We start from the raw sequence: 21,720 nt of genomic DNA on the forward strand, positions 1-21,720 counted from the left end.
ACTCACACTATGTTAGTCACATCAAAACATTTTGAGCTTTTTTCTCATTCCTGTTACTTCCATGATATCCAGGCACTGGAAGTCATGACAAGCTCTGTGTCATATAACCTGATTCCTGGCCAACCTTTTCGAAACCAAGGAGAACTCCAGCATTTTGTGCTGTGGTCACAGCAGAAAGGCTGGCTGGATCACAGCTGTGGCAGACGTACTTACTCACGCACTTGGATGGCTTTGCGAAGGTTTCCAGATTCAAACTTGGAAAAGAATGTCAGACAGCCTGGAAGACCTGGGCTTGAGTGACTGCAGTAAATCAAAACAAAAATACCTGTAGCAGGTTGTTTCAAACACAAGCCATCCCCACCACCTTTTGTATGCTAAAATAGGATTTAATATTTTTTTTTAAAGCAGGACTCTGGGAAGTAGCAACAGGTAAGTAAATTCATAATATTCCTGTCTGATGCAGTATTCTTCTCAACTGTTGCTCAGTGATTCTAAATTGCAACTTCTTTTCTTTTACCAATGCTCCCTTTTTCCCCAGTTCATATTTACTTTCTTTATTCCAGTTACATTCCCCATCAAGTTATTCCCATTAGTTTATTAATTGCACAAGACAGCTTTATACAATTACTATACATTTACTCTCCCTCATCACTATAGTTTCCTTCCCCTAAAGCTTATAAACCTTTAAATTCATCTTGAACAATCTCACAAGTTTCTCCTACTTCTAACTGGCCTTCATGTTTTTTCCTCCAAAGAACATTCTCCATGTCACTCATCTTTCTTCTGAATGCAATTTCTTTGTATTTAGGAGCCTCTCAACTGCCCTGTGCTATGTCTTCTCAAAGACCACAATTGCTGGCCATAGTTGAGCACTTAGAATAGTTCACAAGGCTAGATGTCTGTTTTCAGAGGCCTTTTGTGCCACACTACATCTGCAACCAGTAACACTGGCTGTACAGACACTGAAGCACACTCTCAATGGGAAATGCTGCCTCAGAGTGCAGAAAGACTGCATCAGGATTCAGAAGTACAATTCCCAGAGTTATCCCACATGATTCTGTTCCAGTGCAGACATAGCCAGGGACACCATATAGTCCCTTTATAGATTTTCTTGTTCTATCTAAAAAGTTTTTGGGCTTGCTTATTCCAGTGACTTCCACAATAAATCCTTTCCCCAGAGACGCATACTAGGAATCTACTCCTCCTCTATATTTTTTTCTGTTGGGCTTTAACCCCCTAGGTTATTTCTTCTATACCTTCATCAGAGCTGAACAAGAAGACTGAGCTTGCTGCCTAATCCAGCATTGACAGTTACTTGGTTACAGTACTCAGTTTAAGTTACCCACCTGGGCTCATCCAAATCAAACACAGTTCTGCCTATCACATCATCTGGCTGGATTAAGCGGCGAACATCATCTAATACTTTGTCCCTAGGGGAAAAATAAGACAAGTTGTAATTACACCGTGAGAAACCTTGGTATTGGACAATCTTGTAGAATAAATATGAAGAAGCTTAGAAAATTCTTTTGAAGGACTGATAGGAAAGAGAACTTCCCTGTTCTAATTTCAAGTGAACCTCATTTGCATATGTATAAATGTCATTGGTTTGTTTGAGAAAGCTTCTGCTCCATTCCCATTAGAACAAGTTGCCTTTTGGGTTAAATGGCTGGTTCTGTAAAATTTTTATTCTTTACAGTATTCTGTCAAGGTCGATACATCCCCAGGTCTTCCCAGCCAATACCAATCTCTCAAATGGCCAGCCTTGCCCTGGGATGAAACATCTGCCATAACTTATAAACCTACTAGTTTGTCTCATAGTGAATCTTGACTCTAAATCAAGCTAATTTCTGTTCATTATTAAAGTGAAGTTCTCTGATCCCTAAAGATGATCAAATGTGGAACACCAGATTTTATTCTTGACCTTTGCAGCAATCATGTTACACCCTGAAGCATGGTATGATTATTCCCCTTTTAGCTATATGGTTACACATGTTATTATAGACATAAAAGCAAATATTTTAGAGCAACAGTGCAAGGAGAAGATGGTAGAGTGATTTTGCCTCTAAATAAGATTTTTAGCTTTTATATTTGCTGAAGAAAGAATCGTTATCTCTCTAGAGGTCAGAAATTAGTGGTATTCACAAATACCATTTGATTAGTGTTGATCAGCTTTAAAGTTTAGCACTGAATCCAGCCTCTTTGGTGTCTGCTAATAACTCCCTATGCCACTAAAAAGAAATGTAAAGTCATTGCACGCAGCCACACATAGAACAAATGAAATGGTAGTTATAAGAACAACTTGCTCTCCCAGCACAGCTTCAAAACACATCTTTCACCTCATCTGAACATCTGAAATAACACAAGAAAAGTAGCAGCCTTTAGCAATGTGCCATGGGGGAGATCTGTTTTCATTTCTTTCTGCATGTTGCATGCCATACGCACTGTCTTCTCCTAGTAGGCTGGACAGCAGGGAGGAAAAGCAGCTTGCTTACAGTGCCCCTGCTGATGTTTTCTAGCTCAGGAGAGACTTCTCAGAAGCAGGTGTACATGCTAGGGAAGGAAGAGAAGCTTCTGGAGGACCTCATGGAGCAGACAGAGAGCAAGAGGCATTGCAAGAAAGGACACAGCAGCAGAAGGGTAGACAGACTGATTCCAGAGAATAAACTGACACAGACACACAGGTCTGAAAGGACAGAAAGGATTTTTTCTAATAAAGCCAGATCGGACCCGTTGTTGCATATATTAAAGGTGGCTGGGTTAAGATACAGACTGAAGGCAGAAAGTATCTTGAAACGACACAGAGTCTTCACCATCTCTAAAATGAATTTGTTCTCATTTGTGTTCTAACAAGGTCACAGATCCATGGCTCATTCTGGGCTTTGGTCTGCTTCTTTTAAGGAAAAGGCAGTAGTAAATCTACATCAGAGCTTTGACCAGCTTACAATCCCATCACATACGTAGGTACACCGATACATTTATCAAGAACTAGTTTAATCAATAAAATTTGGAGTATGAGACAAAGAAGCCTTTATGTATTCACAGAAGTCAAAAATCCCACTCCATGGTTGCCACTACCACCTTCACCTATGACACAAAAGAAAGCAACTCACAGATGAGTCACGGTTCACCCCCTGACACACAGGATGTCCATGTCAGAGATAGTAAAGAAGCCTGCTGATTTCTAATCCTGTTCCTAATCCATTTAGGTACCATTTTCCTTTCCTCTGGAGGAAAACCTGAATAAAATCATCCTGCTGCTTGTCCTGTCTCCTTGTGACAAACCCCCAGATAGTCCAAAATTTGTTCTATAACTTTCAAAAACATTCAGAGGTGTGATAGTACCTACATCAACCAGTGTTGAACCTGAGAGGTCTCAGAGTGGCAATTATATTAAAGCACAATCACCTTTGAACCCCATACTTGCGCTCCAACATGGGTTTGCTGTAAGGAGGTGGCTGGTGACCACAGAAATCAGGAAATGCCAAGTCTTTGTAGCCCGGTATGGATTTAACACATTTTGCCCTAGCTAAGTAGACACAAGGATTGTGGAATGGGATATCCTGTTGGTGTTTCTCCAGAAGATTTGTCACTACATCTGAGCTCTCCAGCCTCCCTCCAGGACTAGGATTGATCGAGGACTCACATTCAGGGTAAAACATTTTTTTGTACCAAGCAGCCTCTTTTGGGAGAGGACGCAAAGTAAACGCGTGACTCCTGGCTCTATCTTCATCTTCACAGCAGCCTGCATCTTGAGCTGCTTTTATAAAGTCTCTCTTTTCATCAATCGGATCCCATCTGCATTTCTCCTTTTTTGTCCAGTTCTGCAGTGGGACTTTGAAATCCTTTTCCTTTGGATCTAGTCCCATCTCTGTGGCACTTTGCTTTCTCCATCTGTAGTTTGCATGTTTCACAGAAGTAGCAGTTGGAATGAAATGAAAGGGAGCAGAGGGAAGACTCTCAGTCTTGTCCTCCAAGATCTTCTCTTCCTCAGATTCTGATTCAAACTCCTTTAAATTTAAAAAGCAGAAGAAATTAAAGGATACTGAAGTGTCTCCTTCCAGAAGAAATCTTTCAAGGAAGAAAGGGAAAATATTTTAAAATCTCCCAAAACTGAACTCATTTGATAAGACAGTCAAAGTAAAACCAGACCATGGACCACCTGCCAGAATTTCTTTATCCACAAAGCCATTTCAACAATAGTCCTCAGTAACTAAATGGATCAGACTGAGCCATCTGGGCAAGTCATCTCCAACCAAAGCTGATTATTCTAACAAATTAGGGAAGATTATTTGCAAGGCATATTTTTTTAGAAAATAAACATTGCAGCAGGGTAAAGGAGGCAAATTCATCATGCAAAACTCCACCTCTGCCTTCATGCAAATGTATAAATTAATCCTATTTGACTACTTATGGTCATAACAAGTGTCACAGCATTGTGTCTACAGGAGATATGTTAAGCCAGTGGTCCTTTCCGGGTTCATATTTGAATCACGGCTTTCAGCTCTCCTAAATTCCAAGACTTGTAATGACTGCAACACTCCTCCTCATTTGCAGTCCCAAACTGCAACAGAACAATGATTTGAACAGTGCATTTCACTCAGTGACAGTGCAATCTTCTCCATCACTTCCTTTAAAACACTAGTTGACAGTATTTATTTTTCACATCTCATTCTGATCTTGATACTGCTGTTGAAATTGCCAGCAAGGATACAAATTATTATCTATCTGACAGATTTCTCATGACAATTGATTCAATAGCGGTTAGTCAATCCATACCCAGTCAAATATACACCAAACAACATCGCTCTCTCTCTGTCACTCTTGATTCACACCGATAAACTATAGCAAAAAGTCTTAATCTCTGTTTTTCCAGTCCTACAGGACATCCAGGCTTCCTTTTGCAATAGTTTTTTCTAGTTATCTCTTGTCAGTAATCCTTTTCAAGTATTTTTTAAACTTCTGAATATTCACAAATAAAGGAAACCAGACTTGGAGCACCTGAAAATTATGGGAAAGTTCTGGACACATAGCTTCATATTGTCCAAGCTCTTCCTCTGGCCGGTCAAGCACTGGCCTCGTCTTCAATTTATTCACATCCGTCTCCAAATCATAATCCTACAAAAATAGAATTAGAGAAAAGAAGTATATTAAATGTGCTCCACAAGATGACTGTTAAAGTTATATTCTGCATAATACCCTTAATTTCTAGTGATATCCTACTCATTTAATGAGAGCTATAACCGTTCTTTCCATACTCACGAAGTCTGTTAAAGTCATTTTATGGAATGGAAAATAGAGGCATAAGAGGAACAACTACAACGTGAAAAGGGGGAATTCATAGTTTTGGTATTTGAATACCTAAGCAGAGATACCATGAAAAGATGATTTCAAAAAAATACCAAGACTGAAACTTGATCTTACTTCTAAGTACCTCATCCTTGGAGGTTTCAAAATAAAAGATGCAAACAACTATTAGTTATTTTTGAGCATATCAACCATTCCCTTGCCTATATTGTATAAGCCAGTAGGCACAGGCCCTCAATATACAATTGGCAATATTCTTATTCAAAGAAGCAATAATCAAATAAATGTATATTTAGCAAGAATATTCTCAAGCTATATCGAAGGCAAATTTGTCCTCATAGGCCACCAGCAAAATTAGAAAGCTTGATGCTTCTGCTTTGATTTAGACAACCACGTAGTTTCTCCGACTGCCAGCCAATCAAACAGAAGGGCCCACATCTGTATCATTGAACTTGTAGGCAACAATTGTTTGTATTTTATTTTTAAATAATGCTGCTTACAAAAACATGTGAAACTTGATCAGTCCACCTTCTTTACTCTCCAACTTTCTTGAGATTTTTATATGAAAAAAAAGCAGGGTTTTAGCTATCCACTACCAGCAAGTCAGGGATAAGAATCACATCTGAAATTTTCACAGTCAAAAGAAACTGTGCATTGATGGGTAACCTCCATATCAGATACAAGAATCAAAACTGAACTGTGTCAAGAATCCAGTCATTGCATAAGAAATGCAAATGGGGCAAGAGGGAAGGAGTCACTGATGACTGGTCATTACAACACAGTGTTATTCAAATAATTCAACATGTACGTGTACCCTATCAAATGCTGGCAAAGAAGTGATTTGCTCCTGATAAACAGATTAATTTCTCAAGCTATTATCAAAAGAAAAAACATAAAAATTGCCAGAATGCAAAAGGGTCCATGGCTTTTCAAACCTTGAGACACAGTTGTATTGCAAAGCAGGTTCAAACTGCTATTTTGGACTATTTGAAAAGGCAAGGAAGAGCTGCACAGAGCATTTGTGGTCAGTTTAAAAGGATCTGCCACTAACAGGATAATGATGCATAATCAGCTTATAACTTGCTGAAGATTTGAGTTGAGAAGGATAGATTGTTGATGTGATGATTTTGATTTTCACACAACTGTTTGCTTGATATTCCTAATGCACATAGGTATGTTTGCATAGCTGTGAAAATGTTTGTAAATCACATCCATACCAGGAAACACAGAAATCTTGTGCAAGTGGTACCTCACACAAAAAAAAGGCAAACAGAAAGTTCATTATCCATTCACTGCTAGCTTTCCCTGTAGAAGTATTTGTCATGGGAGATATATGACCAGCACACCAGACAAACAGTACTTAAAACTCACATTCACAGCAAGCTCTTAGGCAAAAAGAATCTTGCTTACATGTACTTGGTAAATCCTCATGAATAATGAAATAGTTCAGAGGCATATAGGATCTGTTTCTGAATGAATAACTAATTAATGTGATAGATTCACTATGAACATATTTCTTAATGAGCATCTTGATGAACTCTAATATTCAGATAAAAACAGCCAGACAAGGGCAAGTTAGGACACTGAGTTAATGCGTTGTTTATTTTTTTAACTTCCTTTCTTTGTCGGGTGACATTGGTTTAGTACTTGAGAAGAAAAAGATAGGGCAAGCAATGAAAACGCCCTTGCACAGAAGTCTCAATCATATCCAATTAGACTGCATTTGCAACTTCATTTCTTTAATTTGCTTTCCCAAACTACTTCATGTGGATAAGTCTTATTAACTAACATTCACTTTTTCACATTTGCATATGTGCTTGTATGTATTTCCATAATAAAAAAGTTTACTCTTTCTTCCTCAACTGTTAGAGGAGGAATTTTTACCAGTTAGGTCATGACAGGGAGAGTGCAAAGACAGAATTCAGAAAAGTCTAATAATTCATTATATTATTTGTCTGCGTGCAGCAGCAAATAAAGAAAGAATCTAGGTTAAAAAGTATCATTTGTAGCTTGAGAAAATTAACCTTTTTCTTAGGGTAGATGCACAACTCAAATATGCTCTGATATGAGAAGAAAGAAAGGGTTAGTCTTTCCCAGGTGATTCATCTTTCCCCTACTAAATGCCATTTCTGGTCTACACCTAGAGGAATCAAAGATCTGTCATTTATCCTTGACTCTGCATGTGATTCTAATAGTCACTGGTCAGTCCATCTTCAGTAACAGAGAAGTCACCAAACCTGCACCATCCTGGGTGAAAAGCATGGCAATTAATAAATTAAATTCAGGGGACCGTTTTCAATGAACGTCAGAGCTTTCTCTTTTTCACCTTTCAAATATCCGTCTATTATTTATGTAGTGTATTTATGTGCGACTATGTGCATATCTGCATTCTCTGTTTAGACAGCTTATCAGGATGTCAAAAGGGACAATGAAAACTTTCACTTTCCAGTACATGGACGATTAAGAAAACTATGGCTTATAAACCTACTTCCTCCTTACTCTCCACATCTTCATTATCCAGGTCCTCTTCGGCTTCTTCCTCTCCCTCACTTTCATAATCACCTGCAGAAGTAGAAAAGAAGTAGAGGCAAAGGCATTCAACCTAATATCCCTCTCAGGCCCTCCCCAGAAATACATGCCATCTCTTCTGTATGTGCCACACATGCCTTCAGAGTACAACCCACCACAACTCTGATTAAAGCATATTCCATTTGTGAATCTAGTATAAATGAACTTGGCACTGAATCTCCTACTTTTTAAAGCTCTGTTCTCTTGGACGTGAGCACTGCTTCTCCAAACCATGACAAATGTCACCATGATATGGATCCAACTCGTATTACAAAGCAATATAAAGATTTTCTGCTTGGCTGCAATGGTATTACAGGATGCTCTTAATCTATTATCTAAATTAGGGTATTTTACCGCTTTCATCATTATAGTATTTGAGCATCTTCCATGTGAAACTGAAAGCAACAGAGAAATTGTTTGTAGGTATCATAGAGTTTGCCATTTATTCTTTTCTGTAGAGCAGCTATCCTGTCTGTGCTTAAGTTCTGCTTTTCAGTAAGCACTCACATATTTTAATCACGCTCTGTGACTTCTATTTGCTTTTATTTTAGAAAGAAAAAAAGGATAATGCTCCCTGCAGTTCTTTACTGAAGGCTTTTTCTTTGCAGATGCAGGGCAGTGTTACCTGCAAACAGTCGCACAGAGGCACAATTGTCTCTACCTCTGTTGCTGTTGCGGATCAATGGCATCTCCAGATTCTGCCATGCCCACTCTGTTCCATTTTTTCCTTTTCCTTTCTCCTTTTCATCTTCTCTCATTTATTCTTCAAACTGAATCTCCAAGCTTCAAGACAATTAGAGAGTAGTTCTTTCTCTACAGAGTGACATTGTAAACCATCAGATTACTTTTAACTGTATGCCGTAAGACTAGGCTGCCAAGACTCCTTTCCCCAGATCTCGCATTTAATTCTCATGTCATGCTCCTTTTTCTCCTACTGAATTCGCCCTTCAAACATTTACCTTCAGATCCCTCACAAGGATTTTCAGCCTTAGCGATCCCAGGAAGAGGGAAGGAATAGGAACTTCTTATTGTCACCACAGGCAGAGGCTCCTTTGGGTAGCACTTTCTCAGAATCTGAGTTGCACTTGTTATGATAGGATCCAGATTTTTGCAAGATAAACAGTCCTAGGAACCAAAGGAAAACAATGTTAAGAATTGTCACTTAGAGTTGTCCTGACTATTACACACAATCCCTTAGAGCAGAGGCACTTGTCTTATTGGAATATGAAATCACTGTACATATGGTGGTTTGGGTTTTTTCTGCTCTCCCCTCATGTTATATTTGGGTGTGGGTGTAGGATGAGGGGCCTTACCCCTCCTTTTAACCATTACATAAGGTAAAAATATGCCTGGAACAGCAAGATCTAAACTTCTTGCAGTCAATTAATTATAAAAATACAGGCTGGCACGGACCTCAGAGGACTTCCATTGATGCATGTCATTTAGAAGACATAGCATCCCCTAGCTCTGCTCTAAGATGTTACAGTCAGGGTATATTGAAGGAGAACATGATAGCAGCATTAGGTAAAAAATCCTTGCTAACACAGGTAACAGTTGCATTGAAGAGATATATTCTTTAATATATAATTTAAAAAATCCTGCAGGGAGCCCATGTACATATTTTGGCTGCTAACACATACCAAAATCTGTGTTTCTACATCTTCACTACAACTACACTCAGAGCTCTCGTGCCAAAACTAATACACAGGTACATCATGGTTTTGATGTACTCAGTGTACACAATACATACTCAAACAGGGCATTCCCACTGTAATCTGTTTTGTATGGTTATGCATTAAGCCCAGTAGTTAGTCTGAGAGATTACTATGTATTATCTAGTCATAAAACACTGAATACCTGCAATAACCCACATTTTCTACTCCTGTAATAAGGAGTAAGAAATTGAAATGTAAGGAGTTCAAAGAGCACGCATGAACTTAGAAGAGAGACTATTTTTATATTTTTATTACTGTGCTATTCAAGTAAACTCCTTGGTCCTTTGTTGAAAGAGAACACAGAGAACTAAAAGGAAAGATCCCCACGGAGATCATAGTAGGAGTACGTCTTCAGTATAACAGAGACAGAGGGTTTGGATAAGCACATTACAGTGGCTGTACAAAGGTGAAGTTGCTTAAAACCAATAGCACAATGGTCAGAAAATCAAGCGTTCAGATTTCCCCAAGTACAGCACATCCATACCACAGCGTCCATCAGAGACACTGACTAATCCATGTAGTATTCGACCTAAGTTCACAAGTTGTATCATGCCTCTCAGCATGTTAACTTTAGTGGCTTAGGACAAAGATTTAGCTCATCAGAACAGAAACGCAAGTCCAATAAGCAGTATTAATGTTCTATAAGGCAAACGAGAAATATTACAATACATTATCATGCTATTTAATATTTTTGCATCTCTTCAGCACAGATAAACTGAAATAGCCCAGAGGGTAGAATAGACACTTTGTGCCACTGTCTGACAGCCTGCAGTTGGGATTTGGGATGAACAAAAAAAAAACATTGAACAGAATGAGGAAGATGACCATGGCATCTAACAAAGTACTTATAATATTCAGAAAGAGGAAAATGGCTATATTGGGGGTTTTTTGCTTGTACAGGATTTTATTCTGTTTTCTCATCTATGATTGAATAGCATTATAAGATTCAGTGGATTAACCAGGATTCCTGTAGGGAGGCTAGAAAAATCATCTAAAGCTGACACGCTTACAAGATTTACTACAAGAATCTTAATACGTATTTCTAGATCTCTGGCTGTTAGGAACAAGATGGAGAGAAAAGACAATTTTGAAAGAATCTCCAAGGAAAGTTTTATTGCAGTTAGAGCAAACACTAAGGAAAACCGGTTTCTATTTCCAGATTTTCTGTTTATTCACTCTTTTATGTGGTGTTTAGGTGTCATTTTTTGTTTGTTATTAAAGGAAATATAAAGATAGTTTTTTCTATATGTGGGAACCGAATAGCATTCTCAAACAGTATTAATATAGCTTATTAAAACTGTTCTGGTTTTACTACAACAGTGAACATGGGACTGTAAAAATGCATGCCTTGGGCCAACCATCTTAATTCACTGCCAAGTGAATTGAGATAGTCAAGAACAAGGCATGTTCATCCAGACAATGAACTCTGACACACGGAGTTATTCAATGATGCTTTTAGAAAGTCATTCTTTTTTTATAGCAAATTAGCTTATGAGTGCAAACAGGCCTTCAGATACCTAAGAGGCGATTTGTGGGACTGTTTTCATCAGTGTTCATAAAGTGCTCTCAGATTCCAAGATAACACAGTTTACAGATGACTGAAAAATGTTCCATCACTGTATTGGAAAAACCTTTTTTTACTGACCCCTGAGAAATAGGCAGAAGACTGCTTTGTATGTGTGCAAACTATCCCATTTATTTTGCAGTAGGTTATTGGGAATGAGGGAACAGTGTGAATCCTTAGCTCAGAAAACCCATGTAAATCTAACTTGAATTCAGAAATCTGCTTTTTATCACCACGCTGTCTTTTCTCATACCAAATCTGTATTGGTCCAGATAGTTTGACATGTACATGATGTATACAAAAAAGGCAAAATATAATAATGCCAATGGATGCTACTGCTGGGAAATACAGGGTGGAGTATCGGATATTATCATCCTAGGGTAGCCCTAGTACAGGAAGTTTGAAGAGATATCAGGCAAGCTTAAGAAACCAGATGGATAAATGATAAAATAGCAAAATAGTGCTCCATGTACCGGTGTCTCCTAAAGGGAATACAAACCTGTTATCTTGTCTTAGAGTAGGCAGCTCTGTCACTGCACACAAAGCCAGCCTGTTGCTAATGTAGCATTTAACTGCCATGGAAGTCTAAGTGGAGCTTGGAAAAAGAAATGAGAGCAGAAAGTGCTTCTTTTTCATGAGTGAATTCGTTATCTAAAATTATTTTTCATTCCAGGTAGGACTGGAACTCAAAATATCTCTAAATTCTCCTCAAATAAAGTAGCAGTCACTTCTAATCTTTGTAGGAGACAGTCTGTGAATTATTGGCTCTTCCTGTAAAGACATAGGCTTAAGGGCTATTAAAAGCTCAGGTATTTCAGCTGTCCGTCAGCCCATACAATAAGCAGCTGAAGAGGTTTCAATCAAAAACTAGCCTTGTAAACAGAAGTTCCGCTAGAGATTGTTAAAACAAACCCATCTTGGCAAAACTGTTTCAGTTTCAGTGGATGAAAAAAGATTTAGAAGAAGTTCCAGCAGAACTGTTCTGGTCAGCTTTTAACACCTTTGAAATCTCACCAGCTGCTCAGAGTTTGGTCCAGGCTAATTGCCACTGCCAGCAAATTTCTACAGGCACTAAAATATTGCCTAGGCATTCAAAGAGCTCCATTGCCTTCCCTAGCAGTAGTTTGTCTTACCCTGTCTCTCCCTTTCTCTGTCTCTCATCACAGCCTACAGTTCCTCTCAGAAAACATTCATAATTTCCTGTCTACCATGAAGATCATGAATGTTTTGGTAGCAGCAGCAACCTCTACCTCAGGTCAGAGTAGAGAAGAGCATGAGTGAGACCTCCTAGGGCTGCTAAACTCCTTCCAACACCTCATGTCTTGGAGAGACACTGTAAGACTGACAACACCCCAAAGATGTAGTGAGGGAACACTGAGCTTTAAATTTATTAACCTTGCTAATAGTACTTCCAAGATCTCCCTAGGAGTCCACAATAGAAAAAAAAAAAAAAAAAACTGGATACCCCTGAAGCTGTCATTTCCGCTCCACTTCTAACCTTTGGAAAGATTAGAGTTATCAGTGTTCACTGGAGTCTTAGTGTGTCGTTTCCTGTTTGTTCACCCAAGGTGACCCCATTTTTGCACTTTCCATGGGGTTGCTCCCAGGCTGAGCTATCAGGAGATGTTAGTTTACAGAGCTACATAGTCTGTAGAAGGCTCTTGAGAGGGAAGGAGCTGACATCTACCCCAAAGCAGCTGTTGCCATTCACTCTATCCAAGTTTCTGCAGACTAAGGACCTCTTTAACACAGTCCATGATTCCTTGAAAAAATCTGTTGGTTCTGGACACCTTCTGCCACCTGAAAGAGTGGTCAACTCCTTATGAGGAAAATGAAGTGAAGAAACTCCAACAATCTACCACCTACCACTGGTAAGAAATACTTAAGAATTGTTCATAAAAGCAATGAAAGGAAAGGTGAAATGGAAAATACACTGGATTATAAGGCAATGGATTTTGTGGAGGAGAAAGGGTCAGGTTTTTCCCTCTGTCTGTGATGGTGCTAGAATAAGATAAGGCACTGGCCAGTGAGAATGACAATGGAAACACTCTTTGTGGAATCACATGGGTCAAGAACTGAAGGTTTTTTCATAAGTGACTTCTTCAAAGAAGGTTAACAAAACACTTTAGTGAGAGACTCTGAGGAAACCATTGCTGTTCTGCACCTGTCCTTTCTGTACCCTACAGGGGACAATGTCATCTTTCTTGATAGACCCATATTAATGTTTTACAAGATTAAAGTTGGGGTTCCTGAAAAAGTTGATGTATGTTTCTCATTAGCAAAGGACTGACTAATTGAACACCTTCTTTTTTGTGTGTGTGGAAAGGACTAACTGAGTAGAATGATCCACCTGGATACCTGAAAGGAAACATCTCATGAAACACCTAAGCAATGCTTCTGTGGGGACACTGCACAGCTCTTTGGGGGAGGAAGTCCAAGCAGACAGCAGGATCCACAGGGTAGGATGTGGAAGGGGGAGGGAGAAAGCATTAAAAAGTCTGAACTACAATTCCCATGAGGCTCAGTAGTAATTAAAATTAGTTTCGAACTGAAACACTTCAGCTTTTCTGAAATACTAACTGTGAAAAAGTCAATGATTTTACATTTATCGTATTTTTTTTCATTTATAGGTTATATAAATACAGGATAAAACTGCACTGTGAGGCAGAACCCAGCACTAGCTACCAATCCATCTTATTTAAGCACAAAAGTATCATCTACCTGTACGCTTGTGAAGAGAATCTCCATACCCAGGGAACCAAGGAAAGTTTCCCTGCCCAGCTGAATGTTGGTGAGGTGCTTTAGGCAGAGCAGGAGACCCCTACGAATATAAATGTAGTTGTTGGAGACATCATTGTGATGCCAGTCTTGATAGAGTCTCAGCAATCCACCCAGGTACCCTTTGTTCACTGCCCGTCGGCTGTTAGACTCTGAAAATGAGGAGAAAAGGCTGAATTAAACTCTTTCCACTAGTCAGTCTGTCCGATAACCATGTAGCTACTCAGTGCTTAAACTGACACTTTAAAACCTGCTCATTCTTGCTTAAAGGACTCAGTTAAAAAAAAATACGATTTAGGATGTTATTTACTAAGCATAAGCTAGACTCTTGGAATTGTAAATGCAAAGAAAATGAAGCAGTGTCTCTGTCTAATCAGCAATGGTTGTTCCTGTACTCTCCAAATGAATCAGACCATGGGTGGGAAAAGGGCAGAGACAGTGTCTCCTTCCAGGTGCTAATAAACTTAATGCCAATTGCAGCAATATAGGAGTTCCTGAAACTGAAGAAGCTCCTGAGTAAGAAAAGCTAAAGAAAAATAAGGTTAGTTGACAGCAGGTCATATAATCTTCACACAGTGCTGTATTTCAGTCCCGACAGAATGCCTCGCTGAGATCAACAAACCCATGTAGTTGCACAATCCTTTCACAGCTAGCAAAATTCTGTTTAACTTCTAAATGTATTCCCACACACCTGTATAGCAAAAGCCAAGAAACAAATGATCCAGGAAACCCACAGTCTTCAAAAATTAACAAAACAGCAATATAAGCAACACAAATTTGGGCTTCTTTGCTGTTAGTTTCTGGTTCTGAGATTTTAAAAGTCATATTCAGGTCACATTTAGAGGCTTTACTGTATGGACAAGAAAATAAAAAATGCATTTTTAAAATAAGAAGCTTTATAAAAACATAAAAGGAGAGCTGTAACGCTTTTTTCACCATATAGCTCTTGGATATCAGACTAAAAGGAGAATACTATGAAACTGGTGATAAAGTACAAATTCTGCTGAGTATTCCAAAACACATCCTTTCACCCACTATGTTCCTCCCCTTGCCCCATATAACAAACATGAAGCCATATCAGACTTTAGGGTCTCTCCCTTCAAACCAACCCTGCCTAAACATATTTTCCTGACTGGTCCTGACATTTCTTGCTGTGACACACATTAGAAGCTGTCAGGATCTTGATAATCAACCAAGAGGCCAGGTAGCATACAGAAGACTGGAACTCAGCTCCCTGAATACCAATCAGTATTTGCTGCTTACAACAGATGGCTCCTGGTATGGGTTCTCCAGAGCTAGTAGGCTCCAATTCATTTCCAGTTCATTAAACAAAGTGCCAGAGCTTCTTACACCTGGAATGGTAAAGTCATCAGTGGGGATTTACAGGACAGGAGAAGCCGCTAGAGGTTAAGAGAGAGCAGAAAGGGCTAAAATGCTGTATGAAGAAAATCAGTAACAAGGAAAACTGTGGAGAGAGTAACCACAAAACAGCTAGTAGGCATTAAGTCTCAGCCCCAGCGATGAAGTAGATGCAGGCATTGGAAAGGGGAAATCACCCGAGCTTGCTCTCTACAGTACATCAAAAAACTCTAACTTGGAAAAGGGACTGGAGTGTAGATCTGCTACCTGGTTTTGCCCTGCATTTTTATCTACCATTGGCATGACCAGGCAGGCAGCAAAAGACATCCCCAGATGAGTCTACCACCTTATTTTAATCCTGCTCCACACCTTCACCCTACTGACATGCCTTCGCACTGACCTGCTGGTCCCACAGCTATTCCTACACATCCCTGCCCAGCAACCCTCTCTAGCACATTATCCTCGTGTTGTTAAGTATCTCCCACTAGCTCTGCAAGTACATCTTGTATTTCAGGGCTCGGTGGTTGTCAGCATGTAGAAGGTCACTCTTTTGCTTTGACCTTCACTCTACATTTCTTTTTTTATTTGACTTTCTTCAAGAAAACTTTAATTGCTTGAGAATCCCTTATGAGTCCCAATGATTTTATTCATGATTACCTGTTAATCCTCAACCAGCTGTCATGTTTACTAACATGCAGGATGACTAACCTCTTAAATCAGTCAATCTTCCTTGAAGAATTACTGAGGAAGCTCTGTAAAAGTCAGCAAGTATATAAAACATGACAAGAAGAAGAGAGTCAGAAGGTGTAAACAGGGACAATTTCAATCAGACTCAGCTTTCCCGAACTGTTCAGAAGCAGATGAAATTGGACTAGATCTAGAGATTTATACCCTCTAGCATTCAGGGCTTGAAGTCTAAGATTTCTGTGTTAATGTTGGTAGGACAAGGGAAATACTGGAAATCATCATGGTTAGAGCTTTTGGGGGAATGTATTTTAAAATAAACAAATAAATATCATAAACTGTGTTGGTGATGTTTTCCTCACATCTTTCTAGATAGACTTCCATGTTTGGATCCCAGCTCCATAGAGACCAGAACACATAAATCTCCCATGCCTCAGTTTTCTCACTGGATGAAAAGCAGGGAAGAAGTTTAGCAAAATAACTACACTATGTTTCCCCTCACATTTTCTGTAGCATTTACCACCTTTAAGATTAAAACAGTTGCTTTGAGAAGTGAAGCTGAGAGTCTGCTCTGTGAGGTGGAGATGGAAGAGGCAGGACTATAGTTTCCTCAGCACTTTGATCAGAAGTAATGATAATTACTTGCTGAAGTGGCAAAAAGAACATTCATTTTGTTTCTCCTGCCTGATTTCATCGATTCTCCTCTGCTCTCCTGTGCTGTCAGTGTTTTTCTTATTTTCCTCCATTTTTTCAGTTGTATAGTCAATAAAATAGTGAATAAATGAAGGAGGAAGTATGCCAAGATCTCCAGAAGGCAGAATGTAAAAAGGAGGCCTCTCCACCTGTCCGTGTCTGTTGGTCTCTCCATCTAGGGAAGCACCTGCATGGGTATCTATCTATATTTTGGCACAAATACAGATGGTAGAAATGAATCATACAGGTACAAGCAGGACTGCATGGATTTATAGGCAGCATGAACCCACCCCTCCTGCAGTGAGTACGAATGATCTATGTGGCAAATGGTAAAATGTCCTATGTTTTTTGACCCTTTTGCTGTTATTCTTTCATCAGTCCCTTTTCTTCTCCCTGTATATGGCCCGTGTTCAGTGGAAATAGAAGTTCTCCTCCCACCCAGCTTTCAGAAGCACCCAGGGGTGGTGCTTCCTGCTTTGATTCATATTTGGTCTGTGTGACAAATGCACTCCTCTTGATTGACCTAACTGGACTTTGGTCCAGGCAGACACTCAGCAAGCAGACCTAACTGAAGTTACTCCCACAGTGTGAGGCTATCAGCGAGAAAGGGCTAAACAGGAAAACCCAAAACATAGTTTGGTAGGAAGCTAGGCAAATAAACAGCTGAAACTATATTAACAGCAGGAAATCTGAACACAAATCAACCACTTAACACTACAAATATCTACAGCCATCACAGCCCATTGAGCCCTTGCTCTACAGCAGTGATCTCCCTCAAGGTTACTCCTTGATGCTGAGAGATCTCTTACCTGACATCAGACACTGATAGGCTGGTAAGTGACATCGTTTATGTGCATGTAACATTTAAAATATATATAGTAAGTCTTAGTAAGCATTAGTCTTTGTATCCCATACTAACTTTAAGTGCAGTAAGTAGTAAAATATTGACCACCAAGTCACCTGCACGTTTTTAATATTTTACGTACCTAAATTTAGTGGTTAAAACTCTACCTACCAAACCTGATCTGTCTGAGTGTTATCTGATTCTTCTTTTGTGGTACTGTGCCTTCTTTATCTTATTCTGTCATCTCTGACGGGGGAGCACAGTCTTCACTACCTTCCCCAAACCTGTCACTGGTATCCTACCTTCTTTGAAAGACCTTCAATTCTGTCTGCTGAGGCTGGGATGGGCGATAGCAAAATACTCAATGTCTTCTTAGTTTCCTACATCTAGATCTGTTTCTTCACCTCTGGCTTCCAGGGCAGTGCTGATAACCAGTGAAAGTTTACACACTGCAGCACAGAGTATTTTACCTGAATAATCTATGCAGTTAGCCTGAAACATTTGATACAGATGCACAGCCAATATGTGGGAGTACCAAATGGTTAAAGATGCATCTAAATTAACAAGGGGATCACACTACAAAGAAACTCCCAGTTTTGACAGAATTCTGTTTTCATCTTGGGGACAAGGACAGACCCTAAAAGCCAGGGGTTCAATCTGGTAGACAAGTCTCATGTCTCCCAGTATTTCTGTGGACACTTCTGAAACCCTCCTCACATTCCAGTCTCATTTGAAGTGTTTGCCAGGAACACAGGGACAACTGGAAAAAAAAGTGCAGCATATTTAATCACAAAACTGAATTACTGTCAACCTGAAATATGATGAGCAATGCAGTGCTTACCAGGCAGAACAAAGACATATTCATCTTTCTGTCTGCTTAAATCTCTTTGTTGATGCCACTCAGCTGATTCATTATGCCAAGAACATACATTGCTACAGTTTGGAGAAAAGGATGCTCTGTTAAATTAACCTTATGGTCCCTAAAGGAGTGAAAGGAACAAGAAAATCTCCAACTTCACCAGTTTACTCTAGTGATCACCTCTTAGGAACAAAAAACACAAGATATCTCTTAAAGCAAAGAGAAAACAGCTATTCTATTTAGTCATTGAGAGGCTATTTTTCCTACAAATAAGCATGAGTGTTCCCTGTAGAAGTAAAATTAATTGTCTCCATGACGAAACCTAGTCACCCATAAATGCTGGGGTGAATTCAGACCCAGCTCTACAGTTCCTGCAAGAACCTGGTATTAGCACAATTCTTGTTGGAAGTCAGAAGACTATTGTAACCGTGCCCTATAAACTTCATAGACTAGGCATTTATTTAAGCATTTAGGACAGAAGAATAACACTGGCACAAAGGTAAAGAACACAGGCAGGATTCACTATCAACTAAAAGTGCTATGATTTGCTCCTAGACCAGAAATCAGCCACAAGCTTAGCTTCAGTCCAAGAATAGCTCATTCTACCAAAAAAAAAAAAAAAAAAAATTTGTTTTAGTTCCAGGTGTTGGTCAATTCAGTTCCACTCATACAAACTGTGTTATGACATGGTGATTCTTCTCAGATTTATTACATTGTTCAAATGTAAAATTAAGAAAAAGCAAACCAACCCCTTTCAGAAACTTTTTAATTAGCACCAGAAGGAAAATTATTTTCAAAAAGGATTATTTTTTCTTCTTTATTTTTTCATTTTCACAATGTCTTCTGGTCATAACTCAACAAAAATCTGGAGATCCATTAAAAAACACTTTTTGCACAAAATTTCAAGCTTGATTTTTCTGACCAAAGTTATATGAAAGAGTTCAAATAAGGATGCTATAATTTGGAAGACTTCCTCAAATTCAACCACTGAATTTTCTGAAGCCAGATCATCACTGGAGGCACAAACACTGCCTATGCCAAGACAAAGGCAGTAAGCAATCACTATTAAGAATGTCAGAGGATAATGCAGCTCCTCAACACTTTGGTTCTATTATACCCACCCCTCAGGAGCAAAACAGCGGGAAGCTGTCATGCCCCAGGAGATGAAACCAACCTTTTTCTCTAGAGCACCAAGTTATTTTCAGTTTGGGATATGTTTATGAAAGAAGAGCAGTCTTGGGGAAGGGAATATAAAGGACATTCAAAAATATTTTTTTTCCCCCAAAGAGATAAACTTAAAAATATAGAATCGAGACTATTTGCATTCTGAAATACAGGAGGAAAGGACGGACATAGAATTTGTTTTAGATGATTATGAGAGGAACTATTTTCAAAATTCAACTCTGACCACAAAATGTTAGGTTTAGGACCAGACTGATAATGAAGTTTGAATCCAGAGGTGGGTAATGAAGTCTTAAACTGATCATGAGAAATGGGTACCTAGAAAAATATTAGGAAAATCACAAACGTTGTGCTGTTGGCTACAGGAACTGACATGGTTTAACCGTAGGGCTGTATTCACGAAAGATCAAAGACCTGCGTCAGTAGATCTGTTATAAAGCATTATTAATTCCAACACAGAGGGTGCAGGTCTTTCAGAAACCATAATCTGCTTATGTGCTAGAACATCATTTTCTGTTCATTGCAGAATTAGTTGCCCCTCCTTGATACCAGCATAAAAGGAAAAGAATGACACTGGTTATTGTACCCCGTCAGCCACACGATGTAATCCTTAGGCTTTGATGAAAAAAAAAAGTAGCAGGTGAAAGGTTAAATAAAGGTTAGTCGATGGAAGATGAGGAGGAAAGAGCAGGAAAAGAGATGAAAGGCGGGGTGGGGGGGGGAGAGGGAGGGCAGGGGAAGGGAAGGGAAGGCAAGAGGATAAAGAAAGCAAGAGGAGGAAGGTAGATATAGAAAGGGAAGGGGAAAGGCCATCAGCAATAACTGCCGATTGTCTCAATGAAATAATCACGATCAGAGGGTCACCACAATCTGTCTTTTTAAATTGCTTGTTACAATTTTACTAGGCAGACATTGCAACAAGGGCCCTGCCCATCTCCCCAGCCAGGTCCTTCAATATCCACTGAGCAAACGCCTCGGAGATCAGCTCTAGCTAATTTCCTTAAAGACGTGCAAGCTGTTAATTCTGGGAAGTACAGAGAGTCAGGAATAACAAATACAACCAAAATGATATTAAAATAACCTGCTGATAAACAAATTACTCACCAAAAACAAATATACGATTAAGTACTGGTGGGAGCGGGGATCCCTATAATCACATCGCCACCGTGTGGCTCGAGGTGCAGAGTGGCAGTGGCCAGGTTGGTCCATCACGTTGCCTTCAGCCTGCAAACCCCGAGGTTTGCACCTGGCTGCACTTATACAGCAGGCGTCCAGTTTTCTTTCAAGCCCCCAAAACAGGGAATGGTTGGCCTGCTGTATTTTTGGTGGCGAATTCACTAAAAGCAACAGAGCCCAGGTGGAGGATGGCCCTTGCCTTCCACTGTTGCTCAAATGGACTCATACTTGAGCTGGGATATGCCCCCTCCACACAAGGGCTTCTTGCCGGCATAAGAGGGCTTAGCGTTGAGTTTCCCAGACCCTAAGACAGAAATGGAGCAAGATACAAAGGCAGATGTAAAGAAGAGAAGTAGAACAAAGCCAAGGGAGGCTGGAAAATGTAGCAGCTATACCCTGGGACTGACAGAAGAGATTCTGGAGAGGGTGCTGTGCTTCATCCCATCTCAGTTTATTCATACCTGTTGTATTTACCCACTCCCATCCACACCCTGGGCTGTAGTAAGCGTCTAGAAGTTGAAGGAAGGATGGACAGATGTAATACTGGAAAGCTTGACTGTAACATCCAAGAAAAGCATAAAAAATGCCTAATGCTCTCAAGTCACTGCAGCACCATTACAGATATTTACCAAGCAACGTGTTTAGCCTGTATAATAACATAGTTCACTCAGAGATAGTTAGCAGTATGGTGGAGATGCAACAGATGTAAAAAAACCCAAACCAAACAGCAAGGCAATGCAGAAAGGACTTGCTAAATGCTGTTGTGTGCATGGCAGGTGCAGAACAGCAACTGGAAGAGTAGCATTCAAAGATTGGTTAAGTACTCTGGGGTGCTTGGAAAGAGACGCAAGTCAGAAGTGAGAGACTGGCTGATGGCCAGGGAAGAAACATCTTCAATATATCAGTAATCCAAGCTTCCATAGACAGATGCAGCACTGGCATCAGAAGGGACCTAAACTTTTACTCTTCCATTATTCACCCTCTCTATGACCAT

At 39.6% G+C, this 21,720-nt stretch overlaps 1 protein-coding gene across 1 annotated transcript in view; it reads right to left on the minus strand.

Moving 5' to 3' along the window:
- Positions 1–21,720, minus strand: part of AGBL1 (AGBL carboxypeptidase 1) — a 278,150-nt gene that overhangs the window by 205,684 nt on the left and 50,746 nt on the right. The window contains exons 7-13 of the mRNA XM_069867250.1: positions 13,873–14,081; positions 8,832–8,997; positions 7,793–7,866; positions 4,999–5,115; positions 3,406–4,007; positions 1,347–1,430; positions 214–300 (exon numbers count right to left, since the gene is read on the minus strand). Of these exons, the coding sequence (XP_069723351.1) occupies positions 214–300; positions 1,347–1,430; positions 3,406–4,007; positions 4,999–5,115; positions 7,793–7,866; positions 8,832–8,997; positions 13,873–14,081 (1,339 nt within the window). The remainder of the gene's footprint in view (positions 1–213; positions 301–1,346; positions 1,431–3,405; positions 4,008–4,998; positions 5,116–7,792; positions 7,867–8,831; positions 8,998–13,872; positions 14,082–21,720) is intronic.

This window comes from Phaenicophaeus curvirostris, chromosome 12 (genome assembly GCF_032191515.1).
Source record: "Phaenicophaeus curvirostris isolate KB17595 chromosome 12, BPBGC_Pcur_1.0, whole genome shotgun sequence".
Taxonomy (NCBI): domain Eukaryota; kingdom Metazoa; phylum Chordata; class Aves; order Cuculiformes; family Cuculidae; genus Phaenicophaeus; species Phaenicophaeus curvirostris.